Source organism: Scomber japonicus, chromosome 22 (genome assembly GCF_027409825.1).
Source record: "Scomber japonicus isolate fScoJap1 chromosome 22, fScoJap1.pri, whole genome shotgun sequence".
NCBI lineage: Eukaryota > Metazoa > Chordata > Actinopteri > Scombriformes > Scombridae > Scomber > Scomber japonicus.
This window is the reverse complement of record NC_070599.1, coordinates 9,493,230-9,513,071: the sequence shown is the minus strand read 5'-3', so window position 1 is coordinate 9,513,071 and position 19,842 is coordinate 9,493,230. Positions and strand designations below refer to the sequence as shown.

Genomic DNA, 19,842 nt, shown 5'->3' with positions numbered 1-19,842 from the left:
TCAGTCTAAGGATCTTGTTAAATCCAATGTCAGCAGAAAGTCAAAAAGTATAGTGCTTCTCAGATGTTATAGAAGATGCTGGGGTCAATAATATTTTCCTGCCCTGCATCCATTTTCTCTCAAAAAAAAGAAAAGAAAAGCAAGAAGCAGAGCAGCACAGATAGCCAGGTTATATATTACACCCTTTTGAATAAACCTGAGATAACACAATGTCCACTAATGGCTCTACAAATGAAGGAAAGACAAACATTGATGCGCATGCTGCAATAAAAAGTGGATGAGTAGCTTAAATGGACAAACAATAGGTGATGAGATGTCAAAGTGGGACTGGGGGAAGAGAGGACAGAGGTGCGAGGTGATTGTGAAATGTGGAAACAGAGCAGGAGGGAGGGGATGGACCAATCCTCTTCTCCTTCACCAGTCTTGATGGACTTTGTTCTTCTCTGGCACGAACGGTCAAAAGCTGAGTGAATACGTTACCCGGTCTACCAGTTTATAAGTCATCCCTTTAAACCTCACCGGAGAGGAGAGAGAGACGGAAGAAGAGGGATGAACAAGAAGGGAAAGGGGAGAGAGAAGCAACGGAGGAGTGAAAAGAACCCAAGGAGGCATCAAAGGGAAGAGGAACTTTTTTAGGGATTTCCAGAATTACCACAACATATTTATTACATTTGTATTAGTGCCATCCAGCAGCTGCAGGGATGTGGATGGATACCAAAACAGAGGCAGAGGAGGCCAGAAGGAAACATGCCAGCCTCAGTCAGCGTGTGTTGAACAGTCTGCTGTCGTGTACCGGAGACATGGTGCACTTGGATAAGTACATGGATGGTGGGTAGGAAGTTCATGCACAACTCTTTTTTTTTTAACTTCTATTCTTAAAGTCAAGCATCAATTATAATAAATGGTATGCCCTTTAAGTTCAAGATTAGGAACAATCATAATCGTTGGAATTATTGTACATAGAGTTATCTCATATTTACCCCTTTCTATAATCATTAACCTTTATAGTTTACAAGCATGCTGTTTTAAAGTTGTTTTTCAGGACCTTTGATCAACTTGTGACCCTGATCAGGAAATCTTTAAAGTGTATGTGACCGACTTGTGGCCCCCACCTTTTAGAGCAGCAACACTATGTAAATTAGGGACACCTGAACCAAATAAAAACCAAGGGTTCGGCAAGGTTTGCTCAGAACGGGTTGGAGATTGAAACTGAGCAGATCTCTGGCGTTCTCCTTGCAAGTAGAAACTCTAATCCTGTTGTCTTGTCTTCCTTTGTCTGATATTTTTTAAGTGTTTTACGTTGCTTGAACCTGACAATAATTTATCAAGTCTGTGTCCTGTCATAATGTGATTAATTACGAAAACTTTACAAAAAGAGGAGCATCACAAAATCTTGCATTATATTTAATTGCCAAATGCTAAATAAATTACTCTGAAATGCTTACATCGCCATTAAAATATGCAGATATAATCATCACAGCACTCCCACTGTGAATGCTGCTGCACTCTACTTTCAACTTAAAAGATCAGCATCATTAAACTCCTGTCTTGACTCTTTTTTGAAGCCCTGAATTGGCACCAAAAAACAAGCTTTGTGCTGCATTTTACAACATTTGGGAATAATATGAGGGAAATGCTTATAATCCCAAAAGGTTTGGTGGGAATTATTGTACTCTGTCGAGGAAAATGTTGTTTTTAGAGATTGTGTTTTTTTTTCTGTGCTCCTCAGACAAGTGGTTTGTGCTGCAGCTGGCGGTGTGGGGCCTCAGAGGGGTGGCCAGGGTGATTCTAGCAAACAACCCGCTGTGTGGTGCCCTCATCCTGGCTGCGTTGTATTGGGCTTCCCCCTGGCAAGGCCTGCTGGGAACTCTGGGTGTACTGACCTCTACGCTAACAGCTGTTATAATGGGACAAGACAGGTGGATAAACAGCAATATTACACAAGCTCAAAGAAGCACACATTTATATGCACATTTGTAATGACGTAATGATGATGTAATGATGTAATGAAGTATTAAAAAACACAAAACAGAAATGTCCTTTTTACATAATTGAACCCTCATTAAAAAGCTAGCTGTTCCTTGGAAGGCGACTCTGTAACTCAAGTCTGTAATTTACTCAGCTTGGGACTGAAGATGTCCGAAGGCTCTACTTAAAATTCATGAGAATAACAGCTCCATGACTGATTCCCCTGCCTTTACCCACTGCCCGGCAGTTCTTATTTTAGTTCCTGTCCCAATATTTATGACACTCACAGTGCAATACGTTTGTGTTCAACCTTGTTTTAAGGTTTAAAAATAATTCTTGTTGAGCTGGGTATCCAGATGTTTTTAAGCTTGGTATTTTGAATAAATTAGGTGTCACTCTGAGACTTCGGCTCTAAATCTGTCTCTGTGTGTGTTTCTGTGTGTGTGTGTGTGTGTGTGTGTAGTGCTGAAGTGTCGGCAGGTCTCCATGGCTTTAACGGCATGTTGGTGTCTTTGCTGATGGGCGTGTTCAGCTCGGCTGGAGACTGGTACTGGTGGCTGCTGCTGCCTGTTTGCTTGGGGTCAGCTACATGGTGAGACACACATATACATACACACACACACACACACACACACACACACACACACACACACACACACACACACACACACACACACACACACACACACACACATACTTCTCACAGTACAACAGTTTTGGGGGGGCTGTCCAACAAACTAAACAACAACAACATTTTACCTTCCAAAAACAGCTATGTGCAGGTGCCCCTAGCATTAAGGTGTCATGTTTTTCTGAGACCTTCAACCATTAAAAGAATGATCTATGTGTCTGTTTTCTTCTCTGTCATTGAAGGTTTGATCATGTTACACCATAAACACTATGTAGTTTAGGTTGGGGAATGATTGTGGCCATGGTTAAAAATAACATTGACTATTGTTGGTCACACACTTTATTCTGGGTATTTTAAGCCATAAGGTGATGTGCATAGTAGTACAAACACAACACAAGTCTTAATCACTTAATCACATTCTATCACTGAAGTTTCAACCAATAAAGCATCACACCAAAAGCTAAGTTTGCACCTCCAACCATCAAAATGTCCATCCTTTACAATCTCAATAAACCAGGACAGAGCTGAAAAGATAACATAATATAAATCATTAAGTATTTTTATAATTGATTAGCTAGTTGTCATGTTTTGCTCTGAGAAATGTTTATTCGTATTTTTCTGTCACAACAGTTCTGAGTCACTGTATTAAAATACTTTGGAAAACTTTCCTGTTTCCAGGGCAACCAAAAGAAATCAACCTACTTATGTCAAATGTTTTTACACACATTTCCTGACTGAAAGCTAAACATAGTATGCAAATGCATCTCACAACAACATCCAAATGAATAAATCAGGAATGCCTCCAGTTCCTTCATGATGCCACCAAACGTCATTTTTGAAAGATTTTGTATTCAGTGTTTAAAGTCTGCAAGCTTGAAGATAATCAGTATGTCTATTCTTCTTCCCATTCTCTAGTGTCTTTCTATTCAGTGGTCTCGCCCCAGTGTTGGACCGTTGGGATTTACCAGTCGCTGTGTTTCCCTTCAACATCATCATTGTCCTCTACCTCCTTTGTACCGGACATGATAACCCCTATTTCCCGCACCATAATGCAATACCTCCAGGGGCGCTGGAGCCCAATGGAACTGAGCTCATTGCAGTTGAGGTACAGAAGCATTTTATTAAACATTTGTGTGTGTATTGAGATCAGTTAGGAGCTCTGAGGTTGATGTTGCAGCTCTCAAATCTCAGTTTACAAAAACCTAATCCTAACCCTTTTTAATACTGTAAGTCTGTAAGTAAGAAACACACCTGTGACATCTTCCCCTGCTGAAGATTTTTGGTCATACCTTAATAGCTTGTGCATAATGTAGTGAATTAGTTGAAGGTTAATGGTTATGTATGTGCTTTCATCTTGCCATGTTTTATGAGTCTGCTACTTTTACCGGAATCTGCCCAGACAGGAAGGGAAGTACATTCAGAGGCTCAATTAGCATTTTTTCCTCATCAGCATGTCAGCAGGCGAGCTGCCATCATGATGCTATCTGTCAGAGTAACACAGTGCTGTGATATTTAAACAGAGGCAACTCATCAAGTCGCGTTATTAGGACAACAGGTGCGGCTCATTAGCAGTCTCAAAGGTAAATATTAGAAGAGACGGGATATATTACTGAAAGACAAAAAAACAAGCCGAACTGAGGCCAGAGTTATCCTCCATGCAGCTGCCATGTTGCAGTCTGGTCTCTAGAGCGAACAAGTATCTGATAGGAGCACAATATGCATAAGATCAGCCAGCTATGACTCACCAGTTACTTAGCAACAGTCATTGATAGAGCTCCTGTTAAGAAATATCCTAAATATAATCAATCCAAACAGATTTAATTAACAAATTTTAGTGATTGAAACTAGTGGAGGTGAAGCTGTCGCATTCGAGATAAGGTGTTATCTTGTTCAGTTAGTGTGGGATGAGATATGAGATTCAGAACTGGTGAGGGACAGAGAAGTTCAGGTTTAAATATCATGAGTGTCAGTAAGGTTTAGGATCCAGAGAAGATACGCTGAAGACAAATTTATAGACAGTTGGTACCTTAAAAAAAGCCAGGGAGAGAGACAACCAAAAAGACCTTAAGACCTAAATCTCTGTGCTAGTGAGAGTCCACCTCATCAGAATGCAAGCTGTTGCTCAGTAAACCTTGTAACAAATGTTTGACTTGTGAATTCAAATGAAATGCAGTTACCTTGAACTGCCTCTCACGAGACTTAAGCGCCAGAATTTACCGACTACTCATCGACCAGTGCAGACGGCTTTTGATCTCTACGAGCCAACTGGCATTTCAATGCTTGAAGAGCTGCTGAATTTTGTTTGGAAACAGACAGAATACATTACCGTATGTGATCTGAGTCACAAATGTTTATCTTCTTTCCAAATGAAGGGCGATGTACGGGCAGATTTCTTTTTTTTGCATATCGACAACTGTGCTGATTGTACAGACAAAAACTCACATTCAGATCCATGAAAAAATCTAAATATTGTAGCATATGTCCAATATACTGTACAATTAGATGATTTAAAGATGCACTAATCAATATTTTCCTATACAAAAAATGTGTCAGTTGATTGCAGTATGTGTAATGTTATTAACTCTCAAAGTCTTTCTGCAGTTGCCCTCAGCTCTGCTCAGCCTTTTACCATCTTTCAGCTCATTGTTTTGGTTTTTAAGGCTCACAACTTCTCTACTATCATCAGCACTTTTTTCTCATGTGCATAAACCCTCTGTACTCCACCTACCCAGTACCAAACAACTGACAGACAAAGTTAGCCACTAACTGAACATGATGAATCATTTAGCGGCTAAAGAGACAAATATTTCCCTCAGGAGTGGGTGGATGCCAGAACAGAGGCACAAGGACAGTGAATGTTGGACTTTTCTCTTTATCTGCTGGATATGTAAAGTAATAGGTAAATGTTTAAGACACTTTTTGTATTGTATTAGCTTTAAAAGGTGATTAGATGCTATTTTTGTGCTTCCAAGGTAGCAAAAAAATCAATTAAAACTGCTGTTAACACCGGAAGAGCCAAGGAGTGATCAAATAACAGCCACTTTGATTTTTTTCTTAATTGAAAAATAACATTGGTCTTTCCCCAGAAGGTCAATATCCATCCTTTTATTTTTAGCATCCCTCTAAATCCCACAGCATTTCCATGATGTTACAGTAATCCCATCGGAATCCATCATGTGAGCACATTTTGCAGGGACCAAATGGAAACTGTAAACATCAGGAGACAAACGAAGACAAATCACCAACATTTAAAAAGAAATGATTCTATAAAGATGTGTGGAAATAAAGGCCATCATTATCACCAGGAATAAAACCTTGAGACACCATACAGAACTCTAGACAGAGACGATATATAACTAGAGCTGTGTAAGTGCCTCTTGGTATAAAACTGTGGGACTAATTAGGTTATTGGATTTATTTAGCAATGGCATTCGTGTTTTAGATGCACAATAAGAGTCAGGAGTGGAGAACTGTGTTGGAGTACATTTTTGCACACGACGATCTGCAAACTGACTGTGAAGTTGTTTAAACTAGATTAGCTACGCCGGCTAAACCCTCTCAGCGCTGTTAGGTGTCCTGAATATAAAGTCAAGATTTACACACGATTCTATTAACGAGCATCGTGCCCCGTGGCACAGAACGTCCCTCGCTACAAGTTCCTGCCCCTCCATCTCAGATTATGTCTCCCCTCCATCACTTCTCCTTTCTTTTTAATATTCAGCTCATATCTTTTCCTGCCTGTTCCCTTTCCATCTGTCTACCTCTCGCCTTATAAACGCTGCCCCTCTCATTCCTACTTGAGAGATCTCAAACCTCTAAATCCTTCGTTTTATCTTTCTGCTTCTCTTCTTTTCAGTCTCTCTCTCCATTTCTTTGCTCCTGGCAGGCAAATCTCCATCCTCCTACTTCTTCTTCACTTTTTCCATCACTGTTTTAATTGCCTATGTCTTTTTGATCCTCTTCTCCTCTCTTTCCTAAGTTGAGTTCACAATAAACAAAACAATTTTTCAGGGCAATTTTCAAGGACAGCACAATAAAGTCACAGATCTTTTCCCCATTTTTGTTCTTAATGGGAAACAATCTCCTCCCAAGATCCCCCCCCCCCCTTCTCTCCTCTTCTATGTTTCCCCTTTTTCATCTTTTTTATTCCTCTCTTCCTTCCATTTCTTTCACCCATCTCTGTTTCCTTCTTCCTCCTCTCCTCCTCTCATCTTTCCTCTGGTTCTCTCCAGAGATGGTGATGACGTCAGTCCTATTTATATTTAATGTCTCCAGCTTTCACTGGGCTGAGGATGGCGCTCTGGCTGCAGCACCACAACCACGGCGCATTTAATCTTACACACAAACACACTCACACACGTGCACGCAAAGAAGCATACGCACACAAGCGCACAAAGAGTTGTGTGGCAGCGATATAATTAAACAGCATTTATGACTAGTAAATATCAGCGACGGGCAGGTGCACCCATCACGTCGCCATGGAAACCCTTCACTTCTCACTGCCTGTTGGGAATGCAGCATATGTGTGTATGTGAGTGTGTGCGTGTGTTTAACTGGGTGAAGAAAAGATCTCGACTGGGAAAAGAGCCACTGAATAGCTTCCACACATTTTCTCGTTATGTTATTTTAAGTGTTCCTACTTTTTAAAATACTTTTATATTCAACTTGTATGTATGCTAAATTATATTCCTCTGTCTTTTGGTCAGGTGTTGCGTGGTATCCCTCTCGGAGTAGGTCAGATCTTCGCCTGTGGTGCTCTGGGGCCCTCCATACTAATCCTGGGAGCTGTTGTACTCTACTCTCCACTGCTGGCTGTCCATGCTGTGCTGGGATCAGCAGTTGGAACATTGGCCGGTGAGTCTCAGCTTGTTCTTTTATGCGGTTGTGTTTGAGGAAAATGGAAATATTAAAGTGTTTTTATCTTGGTCTGTCCCATCAACAACCAGCCTCATACATTGTGATGTGATAAGGACATTGTCACATTAGACACAGGAGTGGTTGGGTCTGTTTATTACATTTCCATAAAAATTGCAAACACAACCTGGGTTGTTTTGATTCATCAGAGTTAACAACAAATGTATCATAAATATTTATGGTAAATGTACAAAAACTGCATGTATTGCAATATTTGCACACCTTGCCAGTCTAACCTCTTGTGCATTATCATATAAAGTGACCCTCACTGATTTTTACTTAGAAAGGTCATTTTAGTAGTCATGGGGAGTAACACTCAGCCTGTGAAAGGAGCTGCCTCTGTGGCTTTCAGAAGCCTTGTCAAGACTGACAGGTTACCTGAGTTCAGGCTTAGACAGGACACATGTTTAATGGAAAGCCTGTGTGTCAAACTGGAAGCAAGGTTTTTGAAAAATGTAGTACTTTACTAGTTAAAATGGGTTCATGGAAAAAGCAGGACCCACTGTTTTGATATCTTGACCATTTTTTATCTGTCTCTTCTGAGTTTCCTGACTTTATGGACGTATGAGCTACATGGCTGGACCACCCTCAATAAACACCCTAGTTTCTTAATTTGTATGATGAATTGTGATTGGAAAGACACAGCTGGAAAGTTAAACAGCATCCCCTCATGTTTTTTTAACCATATCAATTCCACTTCAGTCATAGCTCCATAGCAATGCTGAACTATAATGTAAAAGTATCAGCACTACCATAGTTGCACTGGTCATCTTACCTGTGCCAAAAGCATATTGCGGTATCATTCACTTTTGTGTTTAGGTGTCAGAGAAAAAACTTCCATTTATAAAACCATCACTCATAACCTCATATAGATTTCAGGCCCAGCATGCTGCATGACAAATGTTGAATTACAGTACGTTTTAACGAGGTTAAAGGCGGGTGAGGTTTATGAATCCCTCTGGCAATAAGACAGAATGTCAGCAGCACGTATAAAATATGAAATTGTAAAACAGGCAGCAGCAGCAGGAGCAGCTGCCCACAGGCTGCTCCAAAAGACACAGAGCAATTAGCCAGAGCTCTCATAATCACTGGCTTATATACAAACACGGAGGCCTGTGGCTGCATCTGCATTTTACATCTGCCTCACTGTTACTCTGTTCAGGAAGAACAAGAAATGCTGGGAGTCTGGAAGACTTTAGCCCCCTGCTTCTATCTACTGTTATGAGTACAACGCAGTTTCCTGAAACACTGTTGTGTGTGTATGTGAGAGTGTTTGCGTTAGCAGCTATGAGTCATACTGTTGAAAACAGAGGAGTGGGAGTGAGTTTGTGCATATACACACTTGCATAAACCCAAGGCGTGGACACATGCTAACAGTGGCAGGTACACACACACACACTCACATACACAAACTGCTGCAATAAAAACAACAGTGTCACAAGAAAGTAATCAAAGAGATGTGACTGTAATGAGATTGTGTAGGCAACAGAGCCGAGAGGAAACTGCCTGCTGGAGCGTGGCAGCTAAATGCACAAGAGCAAAATAGCAAATAGAAGGTCCAATTGCTGTCATTTGTATGTCCTCTCCATTTCTCCGACCTTTTTTTTCAGTCCTTCCCCCTTAATAGTTTTTCCATGTTCTCTCCAGTCAAAATGAAGTCATTACCAGCCTTCACTGATCTTCAAAAAGTCACCTATCCTTTTTTTATCTCTCATTTGGGTACTTGTAATTCGGGGCTCTGGCAGAGGCAATCTCCCGTCTTATGTAAATGTGAAATGCGGCTAGTGGTCTTTTAACTGATTCTAAAGGACAGTAGCATATTCCATCAAGTCTTCCCTGTCTTTTGTGGTTGTCTTTGAGTTTATCATGAATTTAAATAATATACAATATTTTTCTTTTTGCCTAATCCCATGAAAACCAAAGATATGCCTATAAGTGCTTATCTGTGTAGCCAACGCCTGATAAAATCTTCTATTTCTCAATATCATAGAGCTCTATTGTTGTCCAAAACCATGAAAACACATCAATGAACCACATTATTGTGCTGGGTCACATGTTCCCTCTTTTCTCTATTTTTCATTATCATGAGTTTATTTTTGATTTAGTTCCATTTATACTGTCCTTGTACACCACATGCGTATTAATCCACATCTAAAAAGTAATCCCCAACACAACTTTCACTTGTTTGAGTAAACTTTGCTTAAATCAACAGTGCAAAGCTGAGTCATTTATAAAAATGAAGCTATATATTTTTTGGACATTTTATACAAGATTTAAATCTTAGCAGGAGTGAATTGACTTGCAGCTGAGTGTCACAGATAAGGTAGGGATGTCAGAGAGTATTGAGACATAAACTAACACATTGTTGATTTTCATCTTTTGATGGGATTTTGTTGGGTATAAATATGCTTTAAATACCCTTTCAATATCATCTTTTAAATCTATGGTATAATATATTTTTACATTTGACCTGTTGCCTGGCTTTGCTATCATTTTAATATGTTTACCATTCTTTATTTTTCTCTTTTGTCCTCATCTTTTGTATTGTTTAGCACTTTGTAATGTGCGCAGAAAAGCGATATGTAAAAAGTTCACCACTTTTCATTGCTGTTATCTCAAGATTTGAACTTTTGGTATTGTTAGAAGTGTTTTTTCCACCATTAAGTTTGGGGACCTGGCTGCCCTGAACTCACACATGCGCCCACACACACAGAAACAAATGAAGCTGCGGCACACAGTGAGAAAGTTAAGAGTGTGAATAAGTGCTACAAGGTCAGATTCAATACTTAATCCTGCGTGACAAAGAACCAGAGAGGAAAAGAAGGATCAGTGTCAAGAAAAACAAAGAGAAAAGTGTCAGATGGCGATGGAGTGGAGAGAAAAGGGATAACGAGTTGAAGAGGAAAAAGGAAGCAGGGAAGTGAAAAATTAGTGTCAAAATGTAAAAAAGATGCTTATATATGCAGCAAGGAAGAAAAGAGGAACCCCTGAATGATGAAGAGATCTTAAAATGTGTCTGTCTTAGTGTGAAAAGACACTCTCCTCTTGTGCCAGGCTCTGTCTTTCATCTCCTGTCTTACTTCCCCTCCATGAACAACCCCTCTTTTACTCTTTTTAAGTTCTTTATCTTCTTTAATCGTCTCATCTCATTATCTTTAATAACTGTTCCCCTAATATTATTTTACTCACATCGTTCTGTCCTCTGCTTCTCTGCATTCATTATCCTTTACCACCTGCAAAATGCTGAGTGTGGAGATTGTTTCCGGGAAGAGATGGCAGGGAGTGTGTGTGAGGATGTGTGTGTGGGTGATGTCATCATCATCATCACCGTGCTTCTTTGTTTGTCTATGAGAGGGAGCAAGAATGATACAGTAGCTCAGGTGAGGTAGAGGAAAAGAGATCGTGAGGCCATATTTAGAGTTGTCACTCAGTGTGGTGGTGTAAACTATTCCCACAAGGGGTTTCCAGAGGAGGAGTTCAGGGGCTGTATGTAGGCCAGAGCCTCCACCCCCCCTGCTGTGTTTATGGTGTATGAGAATAGTTGTCGAAACACTTCAAAAAGGGATCAGATAGAGTGTGAGGCAGTCGGAGGAGTCAACCGGAGTTCACTGCTCAACTCTTGAGCTTGAGCTTGACTTCTTAAAGTCAATTTGTGTTCATTGATGTGAAATTACGCATTGAATACATTTTCAAGTAGGAATCTCACATCTGTCGTCTCTGGTTTGATATAATGTAGACAGAGCACCAGATAGCATAGAGGAAAGGAGAGGAGGAGAGGAGGAGAGGAGTTTGTTTGTTTTGGTGAAGGAGACATGAGGGTTATACTCTTTATGGCAACTTCATAATGCGTAGGGATGCTTACACCATCTGCACCTGAGGCAAAATACAGAGGGCACAGTAACACCCACTTATAGAACTTTATTTTAGCTATTCACAGTTACTTTCCAAACTGTACACTAATGGTCTTGACTCAGTCTGAGTGTTGTATAACAGTCCTTAAGAAGAGCAACTGCCTGTATACAGTCTGGGTAATGATTAAAGAATTCTCTGTCAGTGACTGATAGGAATGAAGTAAGCCATGCCAATTTTGTGACTCTCTGCAAATGCTTTTGACCACATACAAAACTAACTACATCTACATTGGAATTTCTGTTAGGTGCTATTTAGTCAATGTAACAAATACACACATTTTTACTCTGTGAGCTACTGATTAAATAGAGGTTTTATTCATTCATTGATAGATAAAACACAAACTTACAATGGTACCACACATGGTTTGAAGCATTAGAAGCATTCACAAATAAAGAAGAATGCAGAGAAACAGGCCTAAACAACATCTGAAATAAATATCTAAGTAAGAAAAATGCTGGTAGAAATAGAGAATAATCACATCAAATTTAAAGCTCATGTCGAGGCACTGACAAAAAAGCTTAAGTATAAATTAAGCTTCTTTTACAGATATAAGCAGTGCCTCTCTTCTAGCAGTAGACTGTACATTTGTATCAGTGCTGGATGACAGATGTAATTTACATGCATGCCTATACCCCCGAACACATTTATGCTGTCGCAGTTCTTTTAGATTTATTACTGGTGACAGTTTTAGAACCCATCATTGTATCCTCTATGAGAAGATAGGGTGGTATAGAGCAATCATAAATAAGCTACCATTTTTTAAATGTATCATTATTTTTAAGACTTAGAAATATGGGATATCCAAGGTCAGATATCCCATATGAACACCTAAGTAGGAAAAACTTACTCAGAACTTCACTTGTATGCTACTAATAGGTGGAATACGCTTCAGTACTCCCTTAATTATTTGTAATTTGTTATCCCTAAAATTTTAATATTGTGATATTTTATAATGAAAGCTGATGCTTTTTTTAATGTGTCCACTTTGTCTTTTATCTTTATTACTGCAATTTTCTCTTTTGTATTTTGTAAGTGATTTGTCTCGTGTTTCTGTTGTATTTATGTCTGGTATACGATTGTTGGTTCTACACTTTATGTTATATAACTTGTTTACTGCATTTGCAGGGCACCATCGTAAATGAGAGCATTGCACACAATTGGTTTCCCCTGAGTAAATAAAGGTATCTATGTAGCTATATACACAAAGCAGAACAACACTTCCCTCTACAGCTCATGCTGCTGGTATCTAGACAGTGGTAACAAATGAGCCCAAATACAGAGCAATCCATTTAGCTGCATCAGTTGTCACCCTGAAGGCATCAAAGGACAGAATGATGGATCCATCCACTGAATGAAGAGCAAAGCTCCCAAAGCAAAGTTGGCTATTACCCACTAACACTGCAAAACAAGGCATTATACACAGTTCATTTCAGTTGTTCATTCCAACCTATTATGCTGTCCTCCATTTAGTCTGCAACCAGTCACTGTGGTTGGATGCAGGCAATGACTGGAGGAGAGGCGAGGAGGAGAGGAGAGGAGAAGAAGGAAGAGGAGGAAAGGAGAGGAGAGGAAAGGAAAGGAGGGAAGAGGAGGAGAGGAGAGGTGAGGTGAGGTGAGGTGAGGTGAAGTGAGATGAGGTGATGTGAGGAGAGGAGAGGGGAGGAGAGGAGAGGAGAGGAGAGGAGAGAAATGGAGAGGAGATACCGGGTTTAATATGATAAGAACTCCCTGACTCATCCGTAACATCAGTCACACACACACACACACACACACACACACAGAGTAGAAAAATACTAAAATTTTCGTATCCTCCAGGGCCTCCCTCTCACATTGCCATTAGACTTTAATGACACTCCTATGTGAGGAGGGGTGGAGGGGAGCAGAGGGGAGCAGAGGGGAGTGATAGAGGGAACAAGTAAGGGAAGCACTGTGTGAGAGAAACAAAGGGAAATGGTAACAGCAGGAAGATGGAGGATGGAGAGAAAGGTAATCAAATGTGGAATTAGGAAGAGACAAGACGAGTGGAGAGGGAGCCAGACCGTTTAAAGACCAAAGTGCAGAAGAGAGAAGAGAGTAGCTGTGAGAGAGGACAAACAAACACAGATAGTGGGGAGAGGGAGTGGAGGGCAGAGTAGCCCAGCAGAAACACACAGATGAAGAGGCAGCACTGGGGTGTGGTCAGTCTGCTTCAGGACCAGACTGCTAAACTGCAGCTGGGAGAGGCCGGTAATAAGGAAATCAATCACGGCACAGGCTGAGGGTCATTTATCTGCAGGAGAGCTTCCAAAATTTACAGTTACTGCAGATGAATTCTTTGGAAAATCCTGCAGTATAAACACAGGAAGGATGCAGGGTGGAGCAGCTGCAGCAGGAGCTAATCTAAAACAAATGACAGTATTTATATGAATATTTATATGTCATTTCAGTCATTTTATAGTTTCAGCAAGATCTGAAAAAGCTTCTTCTGACTAAAATGTAACAATTACGATAAATTACAGTAAGTTGTTGCATGACAGTGCAAACAGACTATTGATATTCTTTCACCCAGTAGCACATTCAAGCCTTGTGCATGTGCATGTGAATAATACATAGCCTAGAGCAAATGGGTGGTTAGGGGGTCACTCTTCTGCACAGTCACACAGCATTCAGTAATTTTTTATGATATTACTCTGGCTGAGCAAGGTAAGAATGCACCATCCCTGCTGTAGGGTTCATGCTCCCACAAATATAAGTATTGTATGTGTCAAAGAAACAGTTTGTGAGTATGTTAAAGCTAATTTCTTTCAGGGTTGAACAGTAGCAGCAGAATATTAACTGGGTGGGGCAATAGGACTGATGGCCTCTGCTTGTACACACACACAGAGACACACACACACTGCATTGTGCCTTCTGGCTTGGTGTGCAGCATAATTTATCAGGCTGTAGGTGGTGGTGTTGTATTTGGCTAATTTATTCTTCTTTTTTTTTGTCCGCCCCCATTTACAGATACTCTACAACCATACAGTACTAGCAGCTCTGTTGTGTTAAATGCTAACATTGGCATGCTAACAAGCTCACAATGACGTTTTGATGTAGCAGCAATTTCACATATTACTGTGTTACCATGCTAGAATTTGCTAATTGGCATTAACACAAATTACAGTGGCAGCTGAAAGTCATTAGTGTTGCAGCTAGAATATTTGTTTATAAAGCAAAATATTGGACAAATTAAATGTTTGACTCGGTGATGGTGCTAGATGAAAAGTTAAAACAGTCACTGAATTCCTCCTAAGAGCAATGCCTAATTTCATGGTGGTCCAGTCATAGCTGTGAATTTCATAGTTGCGCTAGAGGAAAAGCTACAACAGTTAATATCTGTAATTTCATACCAATCCATTATTGCCAGTATATTTCACTGAATAAGTCCTTGAACCTGTTGGTGGTGCTATAGAAAACTAGAATCACTAGCATTCATCCTCTGGGTACCATGTGTATCTAATCTCATAGCTATTCATCTAATAGTTATTGAGATATCTCTGTCTGGGCCAAAGTGTGGCCAATAAAAATAAATATATTACCAGTGTCAAATGTGACAGAATGTAGCAGAAGTAAATCTGAAAAAAATCAAAACTCAAGGTTCTGCTCAATTACATCCTTGAAGTGTCTCTTCAGTCTCTATGGAGGTGAGGGTGAAGGAGACAAATTTGAAAGGATTTGAGGAACTTCAAACAAGGAATTTGCAATCAAATCTGTGGTTTGCAGGAATTTCTGGGGTTTAACAACCCATAATAAGACTGTTTGCTTTATTTTTATTATTATTTATTTATTTATTATTATTATTATTTATTATTATTTTTATTTGCAATATATTATACAGTATATACATAGACCAAACATATTTGCTGATTTTAAATATTTTAAAATCATTGACAGCATTTTGCTGCCTTATTCTGAATGGAGCCTGCTGGCATTTGCAGCTGAACTCAGTGGCCCTACTCTCTCCGATGTCAGTGGGATTTTATTGTTATTCTCACTCACGTGTGGGTAGATAGACACACTGCAGCAGCTGCTGAAGGCCAGTAGTGAAAAGGTCAATGCCATTGGCCTTAGTGAGATTTACCTGGGTCAACATGCCCTCTGCAAAATCTGCTAATGGCCTCAGCATCAGAGTGTGATGCCTGTTTAGTATGGATGTGAGTCAGTGGTGAGACATTGACCTGATGTTCATCCAACTACTACAACAATACTCCGCAGCCGCACCTCAGAGGTTTAGTGATGGAATCAGGGGTGAAAAGCTGTCTCAAAAAATATGTTAATGTTATGGTTGTGGTGTCACAGGGATATGTTAAAGTGTCATTTGAATTTTTCAGGTGATGAGAAAATAAATATTAGAGATACTAATGCAAGTAAAAAGGGGGATTAAGTCTCCTCAGAGGTTAATAGTCCTCTGAGATCAATCTCTTCTGGATCTTTCACTCTCTCTCATGTCTCCTCATCTCATTTCTCATACAGTCTAATTACAGTAAAAGACTGGAGAAGGTAAATCCATCTGTTTTAGTGTAATTCCAGCTCACCCAAGACAGAGCAGGTCTTTGTCAGTGCTTCTCCCTTTGCCTGGTCTGGCCTGGACATACGCATCATCATCATCATCATCATCATCATCATCACATGACTGATGGTTGAACACAGAAAATGTATTCCAATTTGGACAAATCAGAAATACAAGACATGATTTCCTTATTAGGTTCCATGCAAATTCAATCTTGAACTGAAGACAATAATGTAAAAGTATGTGTCTAGCACCATCACATGGATTATTTTAGTACTGCATATTCAACAAGACGATCTGTGTGTGTGTGTGTGTGTGTGTGTGTGTGTGTGTGTGTGTGTGTGTGTGTGTGTGTGTGTGTGTGTGTGTGTGTGCAGGTTTATCCGTGGCAGTGCGGCATGACTCTCTGTACACAGGTCTATCAGGGTTTAATGGAGCTCTGGGCTGCATGGCTGTTGGAGGACTCTTCTTTACCTTCAGCTGGAGGACTCACCTGTATGCCATTGCCAGTGGTGAGTCACAACTACACACACACGCACATGCACACACACACACACACACACACACAGTTGCTATCTATACATGTTAAGTGCGTATAGTAACTGAAATACTTCCTTTGCCAGGAAAGATAAAAAATGTGCAGATGTTTTTATATAGCACACTTTCTTCCATTCACTTTTTTATCTTACAACTCCTCCCAATGTGTTTGTACTACATGTATCAAACCCTCTCTCACTGAGAATTTGTTAGGACTTTTGGTAATGATACATCATAGAGTTTTCACAAATTCGATTTTGCATAGAGAATAATGAGATCCATGTTCCAACTCATTCCATTCTGAAGCCTTGCAACTACAAGCTAAAATCTGTCCACCAACGGTCTGGCTTTAACTCAACTTGTTATTGCTTTTAAAGCAGAAACAAAAAACTAATTAATATGATTCTGAGATATTCAGCTGTAGACTAGTTGACCTTTCTTGTATTTTGCAGGAATATTAAGATATAGATTCAAATCTATCTGCTTTTGTTGTTATTGTTGTCATTTCTGTACTCAGCCACTGGAGGGCGACAGGAACAAACAACACGCTCTGTCCATGGTGCTGAAACAGCCATAAGCTGATTTTCTCGTTGTCTCTGTACATATAGAGCTGAAATAGATCAATTCAATCCAAATCTCATTTAGTGTTTATATGAAATGTTTTGATTTAACTGAACACACATATAAATAAACATAAAATGAAATGTTGAATAAAAAGTCTTGCAAAGAATACTAAATCCACACTTATTTATAATCCTTCAACCTTAGCCTGTAGCTTCAGCAATTAAACTTGATCTTTTACCAGTTAATGTTAAATTAATTGCACTTTTTAAAAAATCCAGATGTAGGTTTTATCCATTATTATTTATTTTTTTTCCATCTTTCAACTCTAGTCCCACTAGAATGGCTGTTGTGAATTTTGAAACCAAAGAAACACATCAAACTGTTCAGCTACATACTTTTTGATCTATAAACACTTTTTTTTTCTCAGAGACACATAAAAAAGACTCGAGAATCAATGTCAGTCTCCAGTGCTTTCTGATGCCAGTAACGCTACATAACTTTTTTATAAGACTCTCTGTCCTAGACTAGATAGTAGAAATAAAACTGTTATTTTATGTGATGCTCACACCATCATAAAATCCACCTGCTTGTGTTTGAAGACCATCAAGTTGTGAGCCGACTGAGTACCAGAAATGTCGCATGGTCACTGACTGCATCACTGCTCCTCTCAGTAAATCACTAACTCATCCCACTGAATCAATCACATGCTTCATAATGCATAAATGTGGAGGGATGTGGGCACTAATGACCAAAGACAGTCAGCAGATATGCTTTGACTAAACTCAATGGCACCTCTGAAATTGATGAGTAGCTTATTCAGCCTGCTCCTATAGTGTATACTTATCTTTCTTTACTTATCTAAATTAATTTCCTCATTTCCTGCCCTGTCTCTTTATCTAAGCCATCTCCTTCATATCTTTTTACACTTTCTTTTAAAGTTACATTTCTCTTTGCTGAATGACATTAATTGCATAGAGAGGTTAATTCATTTTGGTCAAAGCTTAATTTAATTGATTCATTTAGACTCAGCTTCCCTGTCTGACTCTCATGAATACAGCCAAACCGGAAAAATCATGCACACAATCACATCTGAAATTGCAGCTGGAGCACCTAGCTGGTCATTAGCACTGACCACTTTGGCAGGGAGATAATTTGTTCCCATTTGGTAAATTGCTCTTAATTGGAGATTTCAGCTTGTCAACAATCAGAGGCAACTGCAGTCAACCTCTGCTCCTGCCACTGTATGTATGTACGTCAGCAACCTAGAGAAAGATAAAGAGCGTGTGTGAGGATATATTTAGCTCTAAGTCACTTTTTCTTTCCCCCCCGCAGCCTTCCTCTCTGCATACTCTGACATTGCTCTGCGTAATCTGCTGGGAACGGTAAGTACACACACCTCAAGCCATGTATGAAGCTGCAACACAAAGAAGCCTGCAGTGCTTTTTATGAAGCATTTCTAAACCTATAGGGTGATTTCATTCGTGTTTCAGATTTTCTTTCATACCAAACAGCAATGTGAAGTTGAACTGTTGGTGACATAACTTTTGGGATATTACTTTTTTTAAGGAAGCTGGATTTTTTTTACCAGTGTTTCAGCACAAGTTTCAGTTGTAGTTGGTCCATGAATCATATCATACAGCTGACACCTTAGTGAAAGGGTATAAATTGACCAATGCCAAAATGAAATGTTAGTATAAAAAGGTTCTATTATAGATTTATTTCCCCAATACACTTTGCATTTAGTTGTGTATGTTTAACACATAACAAATCTTTTCACTCACTCCACCCAATCTTTTACATAATTAAAAAACCCCGTCCCTCTTTCCTTAGGTGGGTCTCCCAGCGTGCAGTTGGGCAGCTACATTGACAGCTACACTGATGTTACTGCTGAACGGCAGTTTAGCAGCATACCGCATCCCTATTGGTCAAGTCAGGGCGCCGGAAGACAATTTACGCTCCCGCAGCCAATGGGAGGCTGGGAACACTGCTGACAGAGAGAGCACTGATGTATAGCACCAGGACACACACACAAACACACGCACATACACATATGCATGCACACTCACAGACAGATGGACACAGGGCCGGATCACTCTGTGTATTTGAGGACTAAAAGCCAAACTGACTGTTTAAACAGTTAGAACTGCAGCAGATGTTTTTATGATTAAGTATAGTAACTGCTGAGTTGGATAGGAATATATTTATACACATTATTATTATTGTATATGTTTTATAAATAAATGCTCAGACACTGCCATTTCACCATAGCCTTACCAGTGACTCTAATGAGGAGATTCAACACTTAGAGGAAGTCCTTTGTTTTGTTGTTTTATCTGCTAGGTACCTACTTATATTCAGCAATAAAATGTTTATAAATGATCAGAGTTGGGACCTTCACCTCTTTATTATTGTGACCTTTTTCTGTACAAAGTTTTTGCCACCTGGGTGACTGTGTTTCTGTCCCTTTCACCAGTTTCCCAGGCAGTCACCATTTTTTACTACAACACATGAAAAACCCCAATGAAACAGCCAAGGTAAAGGGAAAGAAAACTTCTTTTAATAGGCATGAAATCAAGTCAGTTCAATAAAATCATTTATTGTTAAAATGACAGCTTTACTGTTATTGTCAATAAAAACACAGACTGAATTCCACAGTAATTTTTTTTTACCCTGCATGGACAACCTATATATAGCACTGCACTGTAAAAACATACTGTACATGAACCTCGGTGCAGGGGGACAGTGAGACGATGAGAACAAACAGACAAGTAATGTGTGTCTGAAATGG

General features: G+C 39.7%; 1 protein-coding gene across 1 annotated transcript; it reads left to right on the top strand.

The window, feature by feature from the left end:
* The first annotated feature begins 701 nt into the window (after positions 1–701).
* Positions 702–19,067, top strand: si:dkey-183c6.7 (urea transporter 2). Its single transcript, XM_053343070.1, has 8 exons — positions 702–828; positions 1,730–1,919; positions 2,432–2,560; positions 3,515–3,704; positions 7,306–7,453; positions 16,331–16,465; positions 18,387–18,436; positions 18,885–19,067. Exons 1-8 carry the CDS (start codon positions 702–704, stop codon positions 19,065–19,067), a joined length of 1,152 nt encoding a protein of 383 aa, XP_053199045.1.
* The last annotated feature ends 775 nt before the right edge of the window (positions 19,068–19,842 follow it).